Source organism: Oncorhynchus keta, chromosome 15, assembly GCF_023373465.1.
Source record: "Oncorhynchus keta strain PuntledgeMale-10-30-2019 chromosome 15, Oket_V2, whole genome shotgun sequence".
Lineage (NCBI taxonomy): Eukaryota > Metazoa > Chordata > Actinopteri > Salmoniformes > Salmonidae > Oncorhynchus > Oncorhynchus keta.
In genome coordinates this window covers 37,046,651-37,066,608 of record NC_068435.1, presented here as the reverse complement: position 1 = coordinate 37,066,608, position 19,958 = coordinate 37,046,651, and the positions used below count along the sequence as shown (strand labels likewise).

At 42.7% G+C, this 19,958-nt stretch overlaps 1 protein-coding gene across 9 annotated transcripts in view; it reads right to left on the bottom strand.

Moving 5' to 3' along the window:
- Positions 1–19,958, bottom strand: part of LOC118380778 (zinc finger protein 512B-like) — a 115,322-nt gene that overhangs the window by 81,779 nt on the left and 13,585 nt on the right. For all 9 annotated transcript variants that reach the window (XR_008065288.1, XM_052463961.1, XM_052463965.1 and 6 more), the window contains one exon: positions 15,639–15,760. Coding sequence is in view for 8 of the 9 variants with exons in the window: in XM_052463961.1 (XP_052319921.1) it covers positions 15,639–15,760 (122 nt within the window). In the remaining variant the exon portion in view is untranslated. The remainder of the gene's footprint in view (positions 1–15,638; positions 15,761–19,958) is intronic.

The following is a 19,958-nucleotide window of genomic DNA, read 5'->3' as shown; positions in this document are numbered from 1 at the left end:
GAATATTGGATCCAGTGAATATTAGTGAAACAGACTAGTGGAGTATCGGATCCAGGGAATGTTAGTGAAACAGACTAGTGGAGAGTGGAGTATTGGATCCAGGGAATATTAGTGAAACAGACTAGTGGAGAGTGGAGAATTGGATCCGGTGAATGTTAGTGAAACAGACTAGTGGAGAGTGGAGAATTGGATCCAGTGAATGTTAGTGAAACAGACTAGTGGAGAGTGGAGAATTGGATCCAGTGAATGTTAGTGAAACAGACTAGTGGAGAGTGGAGTATTAGATCCAGGGAATGTTAGTGAAACAGACTAGTGGGGAGTGGAGTATTGGATCCAGTGAATGTTAGTGAGACAGACTAGTGGAGAGAGGAGTATTGGATCCAGTGAATGTTAGTGAAACAGACTAGTGGAGAGTGGAGAATTGGATCCAGTGAATGTTAGTGAAACAGACTAGTGGAGAAGGGAGTATTGCATCCAGTGAATATTAGTGAAACAGACTAGGAGTATTTGATCCAGTGAATATTAGTGAAACAGACTAGTGGAGAGTGGAGAATTGGATCCAGTGAATGTTGGTGAAACAGACTAGTGGAGAGTGGAGAATTGGATCCAGTGAATGTTAGTGAAACAGACTAGTGGAGAGTAGAGTATTGGATCCAGGGAATGTTAGTGAAACAGACTAGTGGAGTATTGGATCCAGTGAATATTAGTGAAACAGACTCGTGGAGAGTGGAGTATTGGATCCAGGGAATGTTAGCGAAACAGACTAGTGGAGAGTAGAGTATTGGATCCAGGGAATGTTAGTGAAACAGACTAGTGGAGAGTGGAGTATTGGATCCAGTGAATGTTAGTGAAACAGACTAGTGGAGAGTGGAGTATTGGATCCAGTGAATGTTAGTGAAACAGACTAGTGGAGAGTGGAGTATTGGATCCAGTGAATGTTAGTGAAACAGACTAGTGGGATATTGGATCCAGTGAATATTAGTGAAACAGACTAGTGGAGTATCGGATCCAGGGAATGGTAGTGAAACAGACTAGTGGAGAGTGGAGTATTGGATCCAGGGAATATTAGTGAAACAGACTAGTGGAGAGTGGAGAATTGGATCCAGTGAATGTTAGTGAAACAGACTAGTGGAGAGTGGAGAATTGGATCCAGTGAATGTTAGTGAAACAGACTAGTGGAGAGTGGAGTATTAGATCCAGGGAATGTTAGTGAAACAGACTAGTGGAGAGTGGAGAATTGGATCCAGTGAATGTTAGTGAGACAGACTAGTGGAGAGAGGAGAATTGGATCCAGTGAATGTTAGTGAAACAGACTAGTGGAGAGTGGAGTATTGGATCCAGTGAATGTTAGTGAAACAGACTAGTGGAGATTGGAGTATTGGATCCAGTGAATGTTAGTGAAACAGACCAGTGGAGAGTGGAGTATTGGATCCAGGGAATGTTAGTGAAACAGACTAGTGGAGTATTGGATCCAGTGAATATTAGTGAAACAGACTCGTGGAGAGTGGAGTATTGGATCCAGGGAATGTTAGCGAAACAGACTAGTGGAGAGTGGAGTATTGGATCCAGGGAATGTTAGTGAAACAGACTAGTGGAGAGTGGAGTATTGGATCCAGTGAATGTTAGTGAAACAGACTAGTGGAGTATTGGATCCTGTGAATATTAGTGAAACAGACTGCTGGAGAGTGGAGTATTGGATCCAGTGAATGTTAGTGAAACAGACTAGTGGAGAGTGTAGTATTGGATCCAGGGAATATTAGTGAAACAGACTAGTGGAGAGTGGAGTATTGGATCCAGTGAATGTTAGTGAAACAGACTAGTGGAATATTGGATCCAGTGAATATTAGTGAAACAGACTAGTGGGGTATCGGATCCAGGGAATGTTAGTGAAACAGACTAGTGGAGAGTGGAGTATTGGATCCAGTGAATGTTAGTGAAACAGACTAGTGGAGAGTGGAGTATTAGATCCAGGGAATGTTAGTGAAACAGACTAGTGGGGAGTGGAGTATTGGATCCAGTGAATGTTAGTGAGACAGACTAGTGGAGAGTGGAGAATTGGATCCAGTGAATGTTAGTGAAACAGACTAGTGGAGAGTGGAGAATTGGATCCAGTGAATGTTAGTGAAACAGACTAGTGGAGAGTGGAGAATTGGATCCAGTGAATGTTAGTGAAACAGACTAGTGGAGAGTGGAGTATTGGATCCAGTGAATGTTAGTGAAACAGACTAGTGGGATATTGGATCCAGTGAATATTAGTGAAACAGACTAGTGGAGTATCGGATCCAGGGAATGGTAGTGAAACAGACTAGTGGAGAGTGGAGTATTGGATCCAGGGAATATTAGTGAAACAGACTAGTGGAGAGTGGAGAATTGGATCCAGTGAATGTTAGTGAAACAGACTAGTGGAGAGTGGAGAATTGGATCCAGTGAATGTTAGTGAAACAGACTAGTGGAGAGTGGAGTATTAGATCCAGGGAATGTTAGTGAAACAGACTAGTGGAGAGTGGAGAATTGGATCCAGTGAATGTTAGTGAGACAGACTAGTGGAGAGAGGAGAATTGGATCCAGTGAATGTTAGTGAAACAGACTAGTGGAGAGTGGAGTATTGGATCCAGTGAATGTTAGTGAAACAGACTAGTGGAGATTGGAGTATTGGATCCAGTGAATGTTAGTGAAACAGACCAGTGGAGAGTGGAGTATTGGATCCAGGGAATGTTAGTGAAACAGACTAGTGGAGTATTGGATCCAGTGAATATTAGTGAAACAGACTCACGGAGAGTGGAGTATTGGATCCAGGGAATGTTAGCGAAACAGACTAGTGGAGAGTGGAGTATTGGATCCAGGGAATGTTAGTGAAACAGACTAGTGGAGAGTGGAGTATTGGATCCAGTGAATGTTAGTGAAACAGACTAGTGGAGTATTGGATCCTGTGAATATTAGTGAAACAGACTGCTGGAGAGTGGAGTATTGGATCCAGTGAATGTTAGTGAAACAGACTAGTGGAGAGTGTAGTATTGGATCCAGGGAATATTAGTGAAACAGACTAGTGGAGAGTGGAGTATTGGATCCAGTGAATGTTAGTGAAACAGACTAGTGGAATATTGGATCCAGTGAATATTAGTGAAACAGACTAGTGGGGTATCGGATCCAGGGAATGTTAGTGAAACAGACTAGTGGAGAGTGGAGTATTGGATCCAGTGAATGTTAGTGAAACAGACTAGTGGAGAGTGGAGTATTAGATCCAGGGAATGTTAGTGAAACAGACTAGTGGGGAGTGGAGTATTGGATCCAGTGAATGTTAGTGAGACAGACTAGTGGAGAGTGGAGAATTGGATCCAGTGAATGTTAGTGAAACAGACTAGTGGAGAGTGGAGAATTGGATCCAGTGAATGTTAGTGAAACAGACTAGTGGAGAGTGGAGAATTGGATCCAGTGAATGTTAGTGAAACAGACTAGTGGAGAGTGGAGTATTGGATCCAGTGAATGTTAGTGAAACAGACTAGTGGAGAGTGGAGTATTGGATCCAGTGAATGTTAGTGAAACAGACTAGTGGAGAGTGGAGAATTGGATCCAGTGAATGTTAGTGAATGGAACCCGTTCTTCCAGTCATAAAGAAATATGGCTCACTCAGACTCTGTGGTGATTTCAAAGTCACCATTAACCCAGTCTTGACTGCTGAAAAATATCTACTACCCCTCAATTGACTAACTCTTTTCTGGTTTAGCTGGAGGACAAAAGTTCAGTAAGATAGGCCTGCCATATGTCTATCTACAGATGCATGTGAACCAAGAGTCACAAGAACTGTTGATCATAGTGACGCAGCATTCTGCAGCGATACGCTTAGAGGGAATATCAATTGTTTTTCAACAGGACAATGACCCAACACACCTACAGGCTGTTTAAGGGATATTTTATCAAGAGAGTGATGGAGTGCTGAATCAGATGACATGGTCTCCACAACCCCCCGACCTCAACCCAATTGAGATGGTTTGGGATGAGTCGGGCAGCTAACAAGCTAGCAGCTAACAAGTTCTCAGCATATGTGGGAACTCCATTGTTTGAAAAACATTCCATGTGAAGCTGGTTTTTAAGAATGCCAAGAGTGTGCAAAGCTGTCATCAAGGCAAAGGGTGGCTATTTGAAGAATCTCAAATATAAAATATGCACTAAATTTCAAAAGTTTGGCATTGTAGTTGTCAATTTGTTAATGTAATCTTAAGAGATTTCACCCCATGATTCCTGAAGCACCTCCCACATGTTGGATTGGCTTGATGGGCACTTCTTACGGTCAAGCTGCTCCCACAACAGCTCAATAGGGTTGAGATCCGGTGACTGTGCTGGCCACTCCATTATAGACAGAATACCAGCTGACTACTTCTTCCCTAAATAGTTCTATATAGTTTGGAGCTGTGCTTTGGGCCATTGTCCTGTTGTAGGAGGAAATTGGCTCCAATTAAGCGCCGTCCACAGGGTACGGCATGGCGTTGCAAAATGGAGTGATAGCCTTCTTTCTTCAAGATCCCTTTTACCCTGTTAAAATCTCCCACTTTACCGCCACTAAAGCACCCCCAATCCATCACATTGCCTCCACCATGCTTGACAGATGGCGTCAAGCACTCCTTCAGCATCTTTTCATTTTTTCTGATTCTCACAAATGTTATTCTGTGTGATCCGAACACCTCAAACTTAGATTTGTCTGTCCGTAACACTTTTTTCAAGTCTTCCTCTGTCCAGTGTCTGTGTTCTTTGCCCAACTTAATGTTTTATTTTTATTGGCAAGTCTGAGATATATTTTTCTTTGCAACTCTGCCTAGAAGGCCAGCATCCCGGAGTCGCCTCTTCACTATTGACGTTGAGAATGGTGTTTTGCGGGTACTATTTAATGAAGCTGACAGTTGAGGACTTGTGAGGCATCTGTTTCTCAAACAAGACACAGTAATGTACTTGTCCTTTTGTTCAATTGTGCACCTGGGCCTCCCACTCCTCTTTCTATTCTGGTTAGAGCCGGTTTGCGCTGTTCTGTGAAGGGAGTAGTACACAGCGTTGTACGAGATCTTCAGTTTCTTGGCAATTTCTCGCATGGAATAGCCTTCATTTCTCAGAACAAGAATAGACTGACGAGTTTAAGAAGAAAGTTCTTTGTTTCTGGCCATTTTGAGCCTGTAATTGAACCCACAAATGCTGATGCTCTAGATACTCAACTAGTCTAAAGGAGGACAGTTTTATTTCTTCTTTAATCAGAACAGTTTTCAGCTGTGCTAACATAATTGCAAAAGCGTTTTCTAATGATCAATTAGCCTTTTAAAATTATAAACTTGGATTAGCTAACACAACGTGCCATTGGAACACAGGAGTGATGGTTGCTGATAATGGGCCTCTGTACACCTATGTAGATATTCCCTAAATAATCTGCCGTTTCCAGCTACAATAGTGATTTACAACATTAACAATGTCTACACTGCATTTCTGACCAATATCATGTTATTTTAATGGACAAAAATAATTGTGCTTTTCTTTCAAAAACAAGGACATTTCTAAGTGACCCCAAACTTTTGAACGATAGTGTATATTTATTTGTTTTAACAGTTCTTTGGATAGTACATGATTCCATACGAGTTATTTCATAGACTTGATGTCTTCACTATTATTCTACAACGTACAGCCATGGCCAAAAGCATTGAGAATGACACAAATATTAATTTTCACAAAGTCTGCTGCCTCAGTTTGTATGATGGCAATTTGCATATACTCCCAAATATTATGAAGAGTGATCAGATGAATTGCAATTAATTGCAAAGACCCTCTTTACCATGCAAATGAACTGAATCCCCAAAAAAAACATTTCCATTGCATTTCAGCCCTGCAAGAAAAGTAACAGCTGACATCATGTCAGTGATTCTCTCGTTAACACGGGTGTGAGTGTTGACGAGGACAAGGCTGGAGATCACTCTGTCATGCTGATTGTGTTTGAAAAACAGACTGGTAGCTTCAAAAGGAGGGTGGTGCTTGGAATCATTGTTCTTCCTCTGTCGACCATGGTTACCTCTAAGGAAACACGTGCCGTCATCATTGCTTTGCACAAAAAGGGCTTCACAGGCAAGGATATTGCTGCCAGTAAGATTGCACCAAAATCAACCATTTATCAGATCATCAAGAACTTCAAGGAGAGCGGTTCAATTGTTGTGAAGAAGGCTTCAGGGTGCCCAAGAAAGTCCAGCAAGCGCCAGGACCGTCTCCTAAAGTTGATTCAGCTGCGGGATCGGGGCACCACCAGTACAGACCTTGCTCAGGAATGGAATTAGGCAGGTGTGAGTGCATCTGCACGCACAGTGAGGCAAAGACTTTTGGAGGATGGCCTGGTGTCAAGAAGGGCAGCAAAGAAGCCACTTCTCTCCAGGAAAAACATCAGGACAGACTGATATTCTGCAAAAGGTATAGGGATTGGACTGCTGAGGACTGGGGTAAAGTCATTTTCTCTGATGAATCCCCTTTCCGATTGTGTGGTGCATCCGGAAAAAAAGCTTGTCCTGGAGAAGACAAGGTGACCACAACCATCAGCCCTGTGTCATGCCAACAGTAAAGCATCCTGAGACCATTCACGTGTGGGGTTGCTTCTCAGCCAAGGGAGTGGGCTCACTCACAATTTTGCCTAAGAACACAGCCATGAATAAAGAATCGTACCAACACATCCTCCGAGAGCAACTTCTCCCAACCATCCAGGAAGAGTTTGGTGACGAACAATGCCCTTTCCAGCATGATGGAGCACCTTGCCATTAGGCAAGTGATAACTAAGTGGCTCGTGGAACAAAACATTGATATTTTGGGTCCATGGCCAGGAAACTCCCCAGACCTTAATCCCATTGAGAACTTGCGGTCAATCCTCAAGAGGCAAGTGGACAAACAAAAACCCACAAATTCTGAGAAACTCCAAGCATTTATTATGTAAGAATGGGCTTCCATCAGTGGCCCAGAAGTTCATTGACAGCATGCCAGGACGGATTGCAGAGGTCTTGAAAAAGAAGGGTCAACACTGCAAATATTGACTCTTTGCATCAACTTCATGTCAATAAAAGCCTTTGACACTTATGAAATGCTTGTAATTCTGCTTCAGTATTCTGCATAGTAACAACTGACAAAAATATCTAAAGACACTGAAGCAGCAAACTTTGTGGAAATTAATATTTGTGTCATTCTCAAAACTTTTGCCCACGACTGTAAATAATAGTACAAAATTAAGAAAAACTCTTGAATGAGTAGGTGTTTTAACCGGTAGTGTACACTTGTTGGTCAGTTTATTAGGTACACCACCCCGTTCACAAAAATGTATCGCTCCTACAGAGTCACGTGGCCGTGGATTGCTTCATAAAGCAGGCAGACATTCATCGAGGCATTCAGTTACTGTTTGATTAAACATTAGAATGGGTAAAATTACTGACCAAAACGACTTTAAGCGTGTTATGAACGTCGGTGCCAGGCACGCCAGATCCAGTATCTCAGAAACGGCTGCCCTCCTGGGCTTTTCATGCACGACAGCTTCTTGGGTTGCACAACCCGTCAATCCTTGTCACGGATCGGCTATTACAGCAGACGACCACACTAGATTGAACGCCTATCAGTTCAAAATGATTGAGAGAATGATTTACATCACCGTGGTGACTGTAAGCGCGTAACCTCGTTGCCCTCAGAGTTTCTCCTAAGCTACTCAGAGGCGTTATGCTCAAAGTGGAATAAAAAGTTATTTAGAAGCCCCAGATCGTTAAAAGTCCCTGCCACATTTGACTCGTGTCCAACCCGCTGAATTGCTCGTCCACTTTTCCCTTAATACTTACAATGTCTTGCCATCTTGATTGATTTGCGTACTGTCGGTTGTATTTGTACTGTTTAACGATACAATTGTTCCCAGTCTCCTTGCCGTGTTTATCAGAAGCATCTGACTCCTTCAGTTTCCTAACAAGGCTGCCATCAATTGGGTAAGTTTTGAAAGACATCTATATCACATTTTTTTATGAATCTGGTGACTGAGTCGGCATATTCAATGATGTTATGCCCTGGTATATATTCCAGTCCATGTGATCAAAACAGTCTTGGTGAATTGATTCTGAATTGGTTAAAAGAATTTCGGAGTTAGACAGTCAATGTGTTGATAATATTTGGGGGGTACGGACCTCAAATTACTTTTGTTAATGTCCACCCGCAACAATGAACACTGCCTCCAAGTATGCGGTCTCCAGATTGTTCACAGCCCAAAGAAGATCTTTGAGAGCATTTTTGGGTCAGCCTGGGGTGGGTTGTGCACAGCCGTGGCGATAATCCCTGATAACTCTCTCGGAAAGTTAAAAGGATGACATTTGATGACCAAGTATTCAAAGTTGGGAGCGCAGAAGCTCGCAAGTTCCTGTACGTTTCCCCCCATCGCGCCACTTGTTATTGTTAATAAAGCAATTGTATACCCTACTGGTTGTATATAATCGGTTTGGATGTCTGAGGAAAGGAAATTATCAGAAAACCAGAGTATGTAGCAGAATCTGATGTCATTCTAGAAGGAGATCTTCGCTCTGAGTTTGCAAGTTTATTCACTAGTGATTCAACATCGAGTAGTATGCTCGGTAATGGAGGACCGGTCGCCAGGGTTCTCAATCTCACTGACACCCCTCCACATCTGCCTCTCCATCGGCATCTTCATTTCCTTCTCTCCGGTAGGACTCCAAGGCCATCGGGTGCGTCAACAAAGAGGCTGGACCATTGTTTCGCCATCTCTGGGAATTTGGGAATGATGGATGGATGGAGAGTGCTCAGTGATTCATATTCCAATAGTTCTACCAGATGTATCAAGTAATGCAAGAAACAAACTGAGTAAGAAAATTTGAGACAGGATCGTATAAACCATGGCACGCTGAGTACTGGGAACACTCCGGGTCTCCATTAGTCAACTGGTGTGTCAGTTACCATTCGTCCAACCAAAGGAAGTTAAACATTAACTAACCAGTCACGGGAGAGTTAGAGAAACAGAACAGTGCATAACATATAACAAAGGGTCAGGAATTTTTCCTGACCATGTGACCTGACCAGGACAAACTCTGGGAACTAGTTATAAACTACAACAAGGGGCCAGGGTTATATTTATATTCCTGGTCAAACTCTGGGAACTAGTTATAAACTACAACAAGGGCACGATGTTAAAGTCCTGGTCAAACTCTGGGAACTAGTTATAAACTACAACAAGGGCACGTTGTTAAAGTCCTGGTCAAACTCTGGGAACTAGTTATAAACTACAACAAGGGCACGTTGTTAAAGTCCTGGTCAAACTCTGGGAACTAGTTATAAACTACAACAAGGGCACGCTGTTAAAGTCCTGGTCAAACTCTGGGAACTAGTTATAAACTACAACAAGGGCCCAGGGTTAAAGTCCTGGTCAAACTCTGGGAACTAGTTATAAACTACAACAAGGGCACGTTATTAAAGTCCTGGTTAAACTCTGGGAACTAGTTATAAACTACAACAAGGGCACAGGGTTATATTCCTGGACGTGGACATGAGAAACTCATGAGTCCTGACCTTGCACATTGCCACAAGAATAACCTGCTCTTATAAGCTCTCTCACTTTCCACTGTTTTAACTTCCATTCATTGTTACGTTTATGTTGTGTTGTGTGTTACTATATGAATGCTGTTCTCTTGGCCAGGGCTCATTTGAAAAATAGATGTACATTTCAATGTGACTTCTCTTGTTAAATAAAGGATAAAAACTATTTTAAAAATGAAGCAAATCCACTCTGGTTGACTCAGTTAAGCAACTAAGTAAGTTAAGCATCATATAAACTCAGCAAAAAAAGAAACGTCTCACTGTTAACTGCGTTTATTTTCAGCAAACTTAACATGTGTAAATATTTGTGTTAACATAACAAGATTCAACAACTGAGACATATACTGAACAAGTTCCCCAGACAACAGAAATTGAATAATGTGTCCCTGAACAAAGGGGGGTTAAAAATCAAAAGTAACAGTCAGTATCTGATGTGGCCACCAGCTGCATTAAGTACCGCAGTGCATCTCCTCCTCGCGTAATGCACCAGATTTGCCAGTTCTTGCTGTGAAATGTTACCCCACTCTTCCAAGGCACCTGCAAGTTCCCGGACATTTCTGGGGATAATGGCCCTAGCCCCGAACCCTCTGATCTAACAGGTCCCAGCCGTGCACCATGGGATTGAGATCCGGGCTCTTCGCTGGCCATGGCAGAACACCGACATTTCTGTCTTGCAGGTAATCACGCACAGAACGAGCAGTATGGCTGGTGCCATTGTCATGCTGGAGGGTCATGTCAGGATGAACCTGCAGGAAGGGTATCACATGAGGGAGGATGTCTTCCCTGTAACACACAGTATTGAGATTGCCTGCAATGACAACAAGCTCAGTAGGATGATGCTGTGACACACCGCCCCAGACCATGACGGACCCTCCACTTCCAAATCGATCCCGCTCCAGAGAACAGGCCTTGGTGTAATGCTCATTCCTTCGAAGATAAACGTGAATCTTAACGACCGTCACCCCCGGTGAGACAAAACCGCGACTCGTCAGTGACAAGCACTTTTTGCCAGTCCGCTCTTGTCCAGCGATGGTGGGTTTGTGTCCATAGTTTCCGGTGATGTCTGGTGAGGACCTGCCTTACAACAGGCCTACAAGTCCTCAGTCCAGCCTCTCTCAGCCTATTGCGAATAGTCTGAGCACTGATGGAGGGATTGTGCGTTCCTGGTGTAACTAGTGCAGTTCTTGTTGTCATCCTGTACCTGTCCCGCAGGTGTGATGTTCGGATGTACCAATCCTGTGCAGGTGTTGTTACACATGGTCTGCCACTGCGAGGACGATCAGCTGTCCGTCCTGTCTCCTTGTAGTGCTGTTTTAGGCGTCTCACAGTACGGACATTGCAATGTATTGCCCTGGCCACATCTGCAGTCCTCATGCCTCCTTGCAGCATGCCTAAGGCACGTTCACGCAGATGAGGAGGGACCCTGGGCATCTTTCTTTTGGTGTTTTTCAGAGTCAGTAGAAAGGCCTCTTTAGTGTCCTAAGTTTTCATAACTGTGACCTTAATTGCCTACCGTCTGTAAACTGTTAGTGGCTTAACGACCGTTCCACAGGTGCATGTTCATTTATTGTTTATGGTTCATTGAACAAGCATGGGAAACAGTGTTTAAACCCTTTACAATGAAGATCTATGAAGATATTTGGATTTTTACAATTTACCTTTGCAAGACAGGTCCTGAAAAAGAGACGTTTCTTTTTTGCTGAGTTTATGTATTATTATGGATTAATATAATGTGTCGGTCATTTTGGACCATTATTTGTATTCACTGCTTATCTTAGTATACATTATATTTCCAGGGGGATAAGGACAAACAGCCTCATGCTAATGACACACACACACTCCATCATTACCAAACGTATAACCCAATGTGCACACAAGGGGCACACAAACAATTTAGACAACAGGGATCTTGATCCAGGAGAGCATTGAATGTCTCTGTTGTAACCAAGAAGCTTGATCTTGACATCTAGACACTTAGCAAACCAAATGCATAGCGGAAGCCCTGATCTGATATCATTTATTTGACACATTTTAGATTTATTATAGTTATACTTAACTTATAGTTAAAATAATGCCCCCCCGCTATACAGTATAAACGTCCCAAGCCTTAAAAAAACACACAACACGAACGCACACACACACTCCCCTCTAAAGGCCTTGCTTCCATGCCATCACTAACTCCAATGTAAGTGCATATGATCAAGAAAATGAATCTAATTTCTACCCAAGACCATACACTACTTTATTGTCATGCTTTCCATTTCTTTAGTAATGCTGAAGTTCACACACACACACACACACACACATACACACACACACACACACACACACACACACACACACACACACACACACACACACACACACACACACACACACACACACACACACACACACACACACACACACACTAACGTTACATAGGGAAACCATTGCAAAATCTGTCTTGCAAAATTAGACCTCTCACTATGGCAAACAGCAGTTAGACATCATGAGGAGCATGCTCACACCCACACACACAGTAACGTTACATAGCTGAATATTATTCACAGAAATAAATATTCCTAGGACGTGTAGGAACCTGGTGGACTCTCATTGGTCTGGCCTGAGACACTGTGTTGCAGCAACCAAACAACTGGTTCATATTAGAGAAGGATTTTGATCTTTTGATTTATTAGATTGGAATTAGATTCCACAGTCTACTCCATCCAGACTAGCTCACTGTCCAAACGGATAGGTTACTGACTGATAGAATATCCAAATAGGACCCACGTGAACCAAAAGCTTCACTTCAACAACTGATTAACTTCATTAGCACTTCTGAATAACTAGCTATATAACATATCAGAACACATTCAAATCAACAATATGTGTAATGGGGTAACAACATCAAACTGTCCATCTGGAGCAGGACCCTTTCACATCATGAGAACTGTGTTCTTCTTCTTTAAGGTTTAATGGCAGACTACACTTATTGGTGATTTGCCGCCACCTACAGTACAATCCATTATACTTTATGATACGATAGAACAAAATTGTCAAGAAGGAAAATTACCCTGCCAACTATTAGTCCTAACAAACAAAAAACACCACCTCATTCCACCATTTAACCCTCACTAATCCTACTCCAACAGTCTGGGAGGACACAACATTAACACTCAACACCCCCTGCAACTCCTCTCCAGTAAAACCTCGCAATCCCAAGTACTTCTCTGCAGCTGCCACCACAACCTCTATTTTCTGTGACTTACGTTCCATTTCTGCAGTACAACCAAGGCTATGAATGCTAAGAAACCCACCTCCCTGAAGCACATATGTGACCCGTTTCAGGAAACTAGGCGTGTGTTGCGGGTCACTACTTCACTGGAGAACCGCTTGAACGTAAACTTTTATCAAAATGCGTTTTTATGGTAGAAATGCCTTCTCGAACATAAACTTTCATGTGCCTTAATAACAAACTTGTATGACATCTGTAAATACGAATACAATCTTTAAATTACGAGCCTAGTTGGTTTAGCCACAGAAAAAGTCACCAACCTTCCCACTAGCCATGATTGGCTGAGAAAATGAGTGGGTTGGACATGCGGAGAGATGCGTTTGGATTGGTCTGCCATATAGCACGCTTCTGTCTATTTGAGATGATCAGTATGTGTAGGTAATCCAGTCTAACATGGCTTTACATTTTTTTTTATTGTGTATTAAAACTGCAAAAGTGTTTCTGGAGGACCGAGGAATCAGTGGAATTTGAGTATGATAGCTAAGGAGAACACACCTGTCTCCGGATTACATCTTCAAACAAAGAGCAAATATGGCATCCGGCAGATGGATTCATCCATGAATTATGTATACGGGTAAGATAGTCTAGCTAGCTACATTTTTTAGATATTACACATTTCTAATTTTAACAGAAAGAGCAATTTGCCTGGCTAGCTATAGCCTAATGTTAGCTTGCTAACATTGAACCTGGTTGGTAAGATATCTGCAGATTCATGCAGGGTAGTGACATCATGAGTTGGGATTATGGTTCATTGTTTATCAAGCTAGCTAACTTTAGCTGGCTGGCTCGCTAGCTAACGTTTCGTGTATCTTATTATTCGTATCTCAGAGCTATTTGCTTGGCTAGCTATAGCCTAATGTTAGCTAGATAACATTGAACCTGGTTGTTTATCTACCTGTAGATTCATGCAGGGTAGTGACATCATGAGTTGTTATTATGGCTCATTGTTTACCTAGCTAGCTACAGTACATGTCTTAACAAAAGACTCCACTATGCAAGTAACCATCTCGGGTGCATTTGTAAATTCAGTCTGGCCATTTACTCCGATTTCAGAGCCCTCTCGTCTGAGTGTACCATCATAGCCCTCTCGTCGAGTGTACCAGAGTGCAGAATAACTGATGAATTTACAAACGCTCAACTTCCGTTGAATATGGCCGGTGTCAGTAATTGTCGTCAAAAAAAACGTAATTACATTATTTCCAGTAGCACAGTTACAGTCACCAATGTTCTGGATAACATGAAAACAGCCTAACCAGCTCTGCTAGGGTGAGTAAAATGGTCAGAGTGGGGTGTTCTCTCATTACGTGTCTGGAAGTAGCTAGCCAATGTTAGCAAGTTAGCTTGTGTGCTTGACTTCTGTTGTTAGTACAGAACGCTCGGATCGACCCTTAAAGAGGATGGGTGAGGCTGAAGCTTAAAAGGGTGTGAATGATGCTGCATGGGTGTAGACAGACAAAGAAGGGCTCTCCAGTTGTAGCACCAAAACATTCAAAGGCCATTTTCTCAAAAGTGAGTTTACAAGTTTATCAACTTTCAAAGCAAAATTACTTTCCCTGTAGTGTATGATATATGATTTTGTAGCTCAGTCTCTCCTTTTATCCAATGTAAAAAACACAATTTCAAATGTTGCTACATAAGACTGATTTGAGCTGGTTGGTCACATATTCTTCCCACCACTCTCTATTGGTCCTCAGGATCCCTCACCCTGTACCCATCTTCCTCTAACACTCCCTTCACTTCTTCAGCATACAACACTTTCTGTACTAACCTGGCAACATAACCTGCCTTTCTTTCACTAGATATCTCCGATCTTTAGCCACATGGGTAACCCCACATCTAACACACGCAATTTTCTCCACGGATACTACATATTTCTTTGTCTCATGCCCTCCTGCACACCACTCACATCTAAGAATCTTCCTCCTATACACTCCTGCAACATGACCATAAGCTTGGCACCTAAAACAGTAGTATTTTCGGAACAAAATCTCTCATGGGATAACTGACATCCTAACTTGACCTTGTCGGGCAAAGACTCTGCATCAAAACTCAGCAAGACAGCCATTGTCTTCACCACGCTCTCCACTGGGTCTGCATCGCACCAAACGGCGGGCTGCACTGACACATTTCCACTGATCCACCTCAACACTTAATGACACCCCCGTTGCCAGTCCTTTCAACAGCGCCCTGCTCCGGAGAGCAATTCACAGTTCTTGTCCCTAGTCGTGTGGTACAGCGCGCCCTCTGGACAGAAGAAACACAATAAATCCTCACAAGTTCACTTCCGAGTTACTTTCACCAACTCACCAGTTCCCAACCTCTTCTCCAACCAACCTGACACCACATATGGATCAGTCAGAATACAAGGATCCATTCTCTCCACAAATCTCACTCCCACTGGACCAGAACCATCCTGGTCATCACCAGGACAAGGCTTGAACTCGTTGGTGCTCACCGCAGGTACTTCATCCTCATGTTCAATTTCATGTTCAAAAGTTCTGGGAGAAAACATTTTTCTCCTGTTTTTTCTTGTGCACCTTCTTATCCTTCATCAGACATTCCAGAAGGCTTGTGCCCCTCCCCTCACCTCCCCTCACTCCATATTTAGTCATAATGTTCCACGTTCCTCCTTTTTTTCCTGTCAACTCAGCCCTTTTTACCGCCCAACTCAGCCCTGTCAATGAATGCCCTTCTCCCTTCCAAACGCTCTCATGAGAGCTGTGCTGAAACAAAGCCTGTGCACAGTGACTGTGCATGGTTGTGATCAGAGGTCACTTACTGTGTTTGTTGTTCTCAGGGGCTGTAGCTGTGGTCCTGGCAGTCTCCTGGGGGTGGGCCTGTTTTGGAGGACGACCCCTTGATGACAGCTTTGCCAGCCGTAAGATACTGGGGATCTCCATGCTTGGGGACAGGAGAGGGAGATGAATATGTAGTTATGTAAACAATGTTTCAGTCAGACACATCCAAGGTCGTCTAAAGTTGACTAGTTGTACTAATCTGTATTCACAGTGTCATAACTATGATATGAAGTTTCAGGAACTTTGGTAGCCTAACTTACAAACGGGTCAATATTAGACACACATTAAACCTAACAAACCTAAACCTAATCGACATCAATTATTTCCCTTGCTAAAAGTATTCTTCTGCAATCCTCTCTCAACATCCAGTCAAATGATTTTTCCTGGATTGTTAAAGCTATCCAGACGGAGGCAAAGCCAACATGACCTTCCATGTTTCATTTAAAAATCAATACTTTCTCAAACATATGAACTGAACGCCATGGTAACATGCCACTTAGATGGGAGTGGAGTACAGTAGTACAGAGCCAATGTAATAAGTTAGTATTGTGTTGGAGAAGTCCGAGCATGGAATGAAATCAAGAATTGCATCGATATAGTAGGCTGGAATACCTCATCATTCCACTATCTAATGCATTTAGTTTATATTTAAAGAACATTAAGTTTAGTGGGCTGGAGTGTAGCCTTCGTGCCTGGTTCGTGTAGTCAGATGAATCAAGTCCAGGCTTCACCAAATGAACAACAAAGACAGAATGCAAAATGACATTTAATTAAATAGTTTGGGGAATGGCCTGGTCTCTGAGGGAAGATCTTCAGAGTCAGATGATGTACAGAATATCATGTTGATTCTGGCCATCATCACTCCAAAGCACACTGGTTAATGGCTGATGAAATATTGCCAGTGGAGGATCATCCTACTATTTAATAAATGTTTTATTTTACCCGGTAAGTTGACTGAGAACACGTTCTCATTTACAGCAACGACCTGGGGAATAGTTACAGGGGACAGGAGAAGAATGAGCCAAATGTAAACTGGGGATTATTAGGTGACCGTGATAGTTTGAGGGCCAGATTGGGAATTTAGCCAGGACACCGGGGTTAACACCACTACTCTTACAATAAGTGCCATGGGATCTTTAATGACCTCAGAGAGTCAGGACACCCGTTTAACATCCCATCCAAAAGACAGCACCCTACACAGGGCAATGTCTCCCAATCACTGCCCTGGGGCATTGGAATATTTGAATATTCCATTGGAGGGCCAGTAGTGCCTCCTACTGGCCCTCCAACACCACATCCAGCAGCATCTGGTATCCCATCCAGGGACTGACCAGGACCAACCCTGCTTAGCTTCAGATGCAAGCCAGTAGTGGTATGCAGGGACGGTATATGGCTGGCAAAAAAGTTAATTGACTAAGTGAATTTCATACCAATTAAAATAGTGAAACATTGAAAAAGTTATGATAGAGACACACCCAAGACGACTCAAAGCTGATAGAGACATACCCAAGACCACTCAGAGATGATAGACACATACCCAAGACGACTCAAAGCTGATAGAGACATACCCAAGACGACTCAAAGCTGATAGACACCTACAGTTCTACAACAAACTGACTCAGGGGTGTGAATACTTACGTAAGTTAATTTCTAAAAACAAGTTTTCACTTTGTCATTATGGGGTATTGTGTGTAGATGAGTGAGATACGAAAACTGTGTAATCCACTTTGAATTCAGGCTTTAACACAACATGTAGATTAAGTCAAGGCAATGTATGTACAGTATCAGTCAAATTCAGACACCGACTCATTCCAGGGCTTTTCTTTATTAACTATTTTATACATTATAGATTAATAGTGAAGACATGAAGACTATGAAATAACACATATGGAGTCATGTACTCACACTTAAAAAGTGTTAAACAATATATTTTATATTTGAGATTCTTCAAAAATAGTCACCCTTTGCCTAGATGACAGCTTTGCACACTCTAGACATTCTCTTAACCAGCTTCATGAGGAATGCTTTCCAACAGTCTTGAAGGAGTTCCCACATATGCTGAGCCCTTGTTGGCTGCTTTTCCTTCACTCTGCAGTATAACTCATCCCAAACCCCTCAGCTCCTAGCTGTGCCCTGGACACCATATGTGAATTGATTGCCCCTCATCTATCTTCAAAGTTAATTCTGTTAGGTGACCTAAACTGGGATATGTTAACAAACACCCCGACAGTCCTACAAGCTAAGCTAGATGCCCTCAATCGCACACAAATTATCAACAAATCTACCAGGTACAACCCTAAATCCGTAAACATGGGCACCCTCATAGATATTATCCTGACCAACTTGCCCTCCAAATACACCTCTGCTGCGTTCAATCGGGATCTCAGCGATCACTGCCTCATTGCCTGCATCCGCTATGGGTCCAAGGTCAAACGACCACCCCTCAACAGTCCTTTCTAACCGACCTGGCCCGGGTATCCCGTCAGTCGAGGATGCCTGGTCATTCTTTAAAAGTAATTTCCTCACCATCTTACAGTGGGGCAAAAAAGTATTTAGTCAGCCACCAATTGCGCAAGTTCTCCCACTTAAAAAGATGAGAGAGGCCTGTACATTTTCATCGTAGGTACACTTCAACTATGACAGACAAAATAAGAAAAAAATCCAGAAAATCACATTGTAAGATTTTTAATGAATTTATTTGCAAATTATGGTGGAAAATAAGTATTTGGTCAATAACAAAAGTTTATCTCAATACTTTATTATAATACCCCTTTTTGGCAATGACAGAGGTCAAACGTTTTCTGTAAGTCTTCTCAAGGTTTTCACACACTGTTGCTGGTATTTTGGCCCATTCCTCCATGCAGATCTCCTCTAGAGCAGTGATGTTTTGGGGCTGTTGCTGGGCAACACAGACTTTCAACTCCCTCAAAATATTTTCTATGGGGTTGAGATCTGGAGACTGGCTAGGCCACTCCAGGACCTTGAAATGCTTCTTACGAAGCCACTCCTTCGTTGCCTTGCCGGTGTGTTTGGGAACATTGTCATGCTGAAAGACCCAGCCACGTTTCATCTTCAATGCCCTTGCTGATGGAAGGAGGTTTTCACTCAAAATCTCACGATACATGGCCCCATTCATTCTTTCCTTTACACGGATCAGTCGTCCTGGTCCCTTTGCAGAAAAACAGCCCCAAAGCATGATGTTTTCACCCCCATGCTTAGAACAACTCAGCATTCTTTGTCCTCCAAACACGATGAGTTGAGTGTTTACCAAAAAGTTATATTTTGGTTTCATCTGACCATATGACATTCTCCCAATGTTCTTCTGGATCATCCAAATGCTCTCTAGCAAACTTCAGACGGGCCTGGACATGTACTGGCTTAAGCAGGGGGACACGTCTGGCACTGCAGGATTTGAGTCCCTGGCGGCGTAGTGTGTTATTGATGGTAGGCTTTGTTACTTTGGTCCCAGCTCTCTGCAGGTCATTCACTAGGTCCCCCTGTGTGGTTCTGGGATTTTTGCTCACCGTTCTTGTGATCATTTTGACCCCACGGGTTGAGATCTTGCTTGGAGTCCCAGATCGAGGGAGATTATCAGTGGTCTTGTATGTCTTCCATTTCCTAATAATTGCTCCCACAGTTGATTTCTTCAAACCAAGCTGCTTACCTATTGCAGATTCAGTCTTCCCAGCCTGGTGCAGGTCTACAATTTTGTTTCTGGTGTCCTTTGACAGCTCTTTGGTCTTGGCCATAGTGGAGTTTGGAGTGTGACTGTTTGAGGTTGTGGACAGGTGTCTTTTATACTGATAACAAATTCAAACAGGTGCCATTAATACAGGAAACGAGTGGAGGACAGAGGAGCCTCTTAAAGAAGAAGTTACAGGTCTGTGAGAGCCAGAAATGTTGCTTGTTTGTAGGTGACCAAATACTTATTTTCCACCATAATTTGCAAATAAATTCATTAAAAATCCTACAATGTGATTTTCTGGATTTTTTCCCCTAAATTTGTCTGTCATAGTTGAAGTGTACCTATGATGAAAATTACAGCCCTCTCTCATCATTTTAAGTGTGAGAACTTGCACAATTGCTAGCTGACTAAATACTTTTTTGCCCCACTGTAAATAAGCATATCCCTTTCAAAAATGTTTGAAATAAGAACAGATACAGCCCCTGGTTCACTCCAGACCTGACTGCCCTCGACCAGCACAAAAACATCCTGTGGCGGACTGCACTAGCATCGAATAGTCCACGCGATATGCAACTTATTAGGGAAGTCAGGAACCAATTCACGCAGTCAGTTAGGA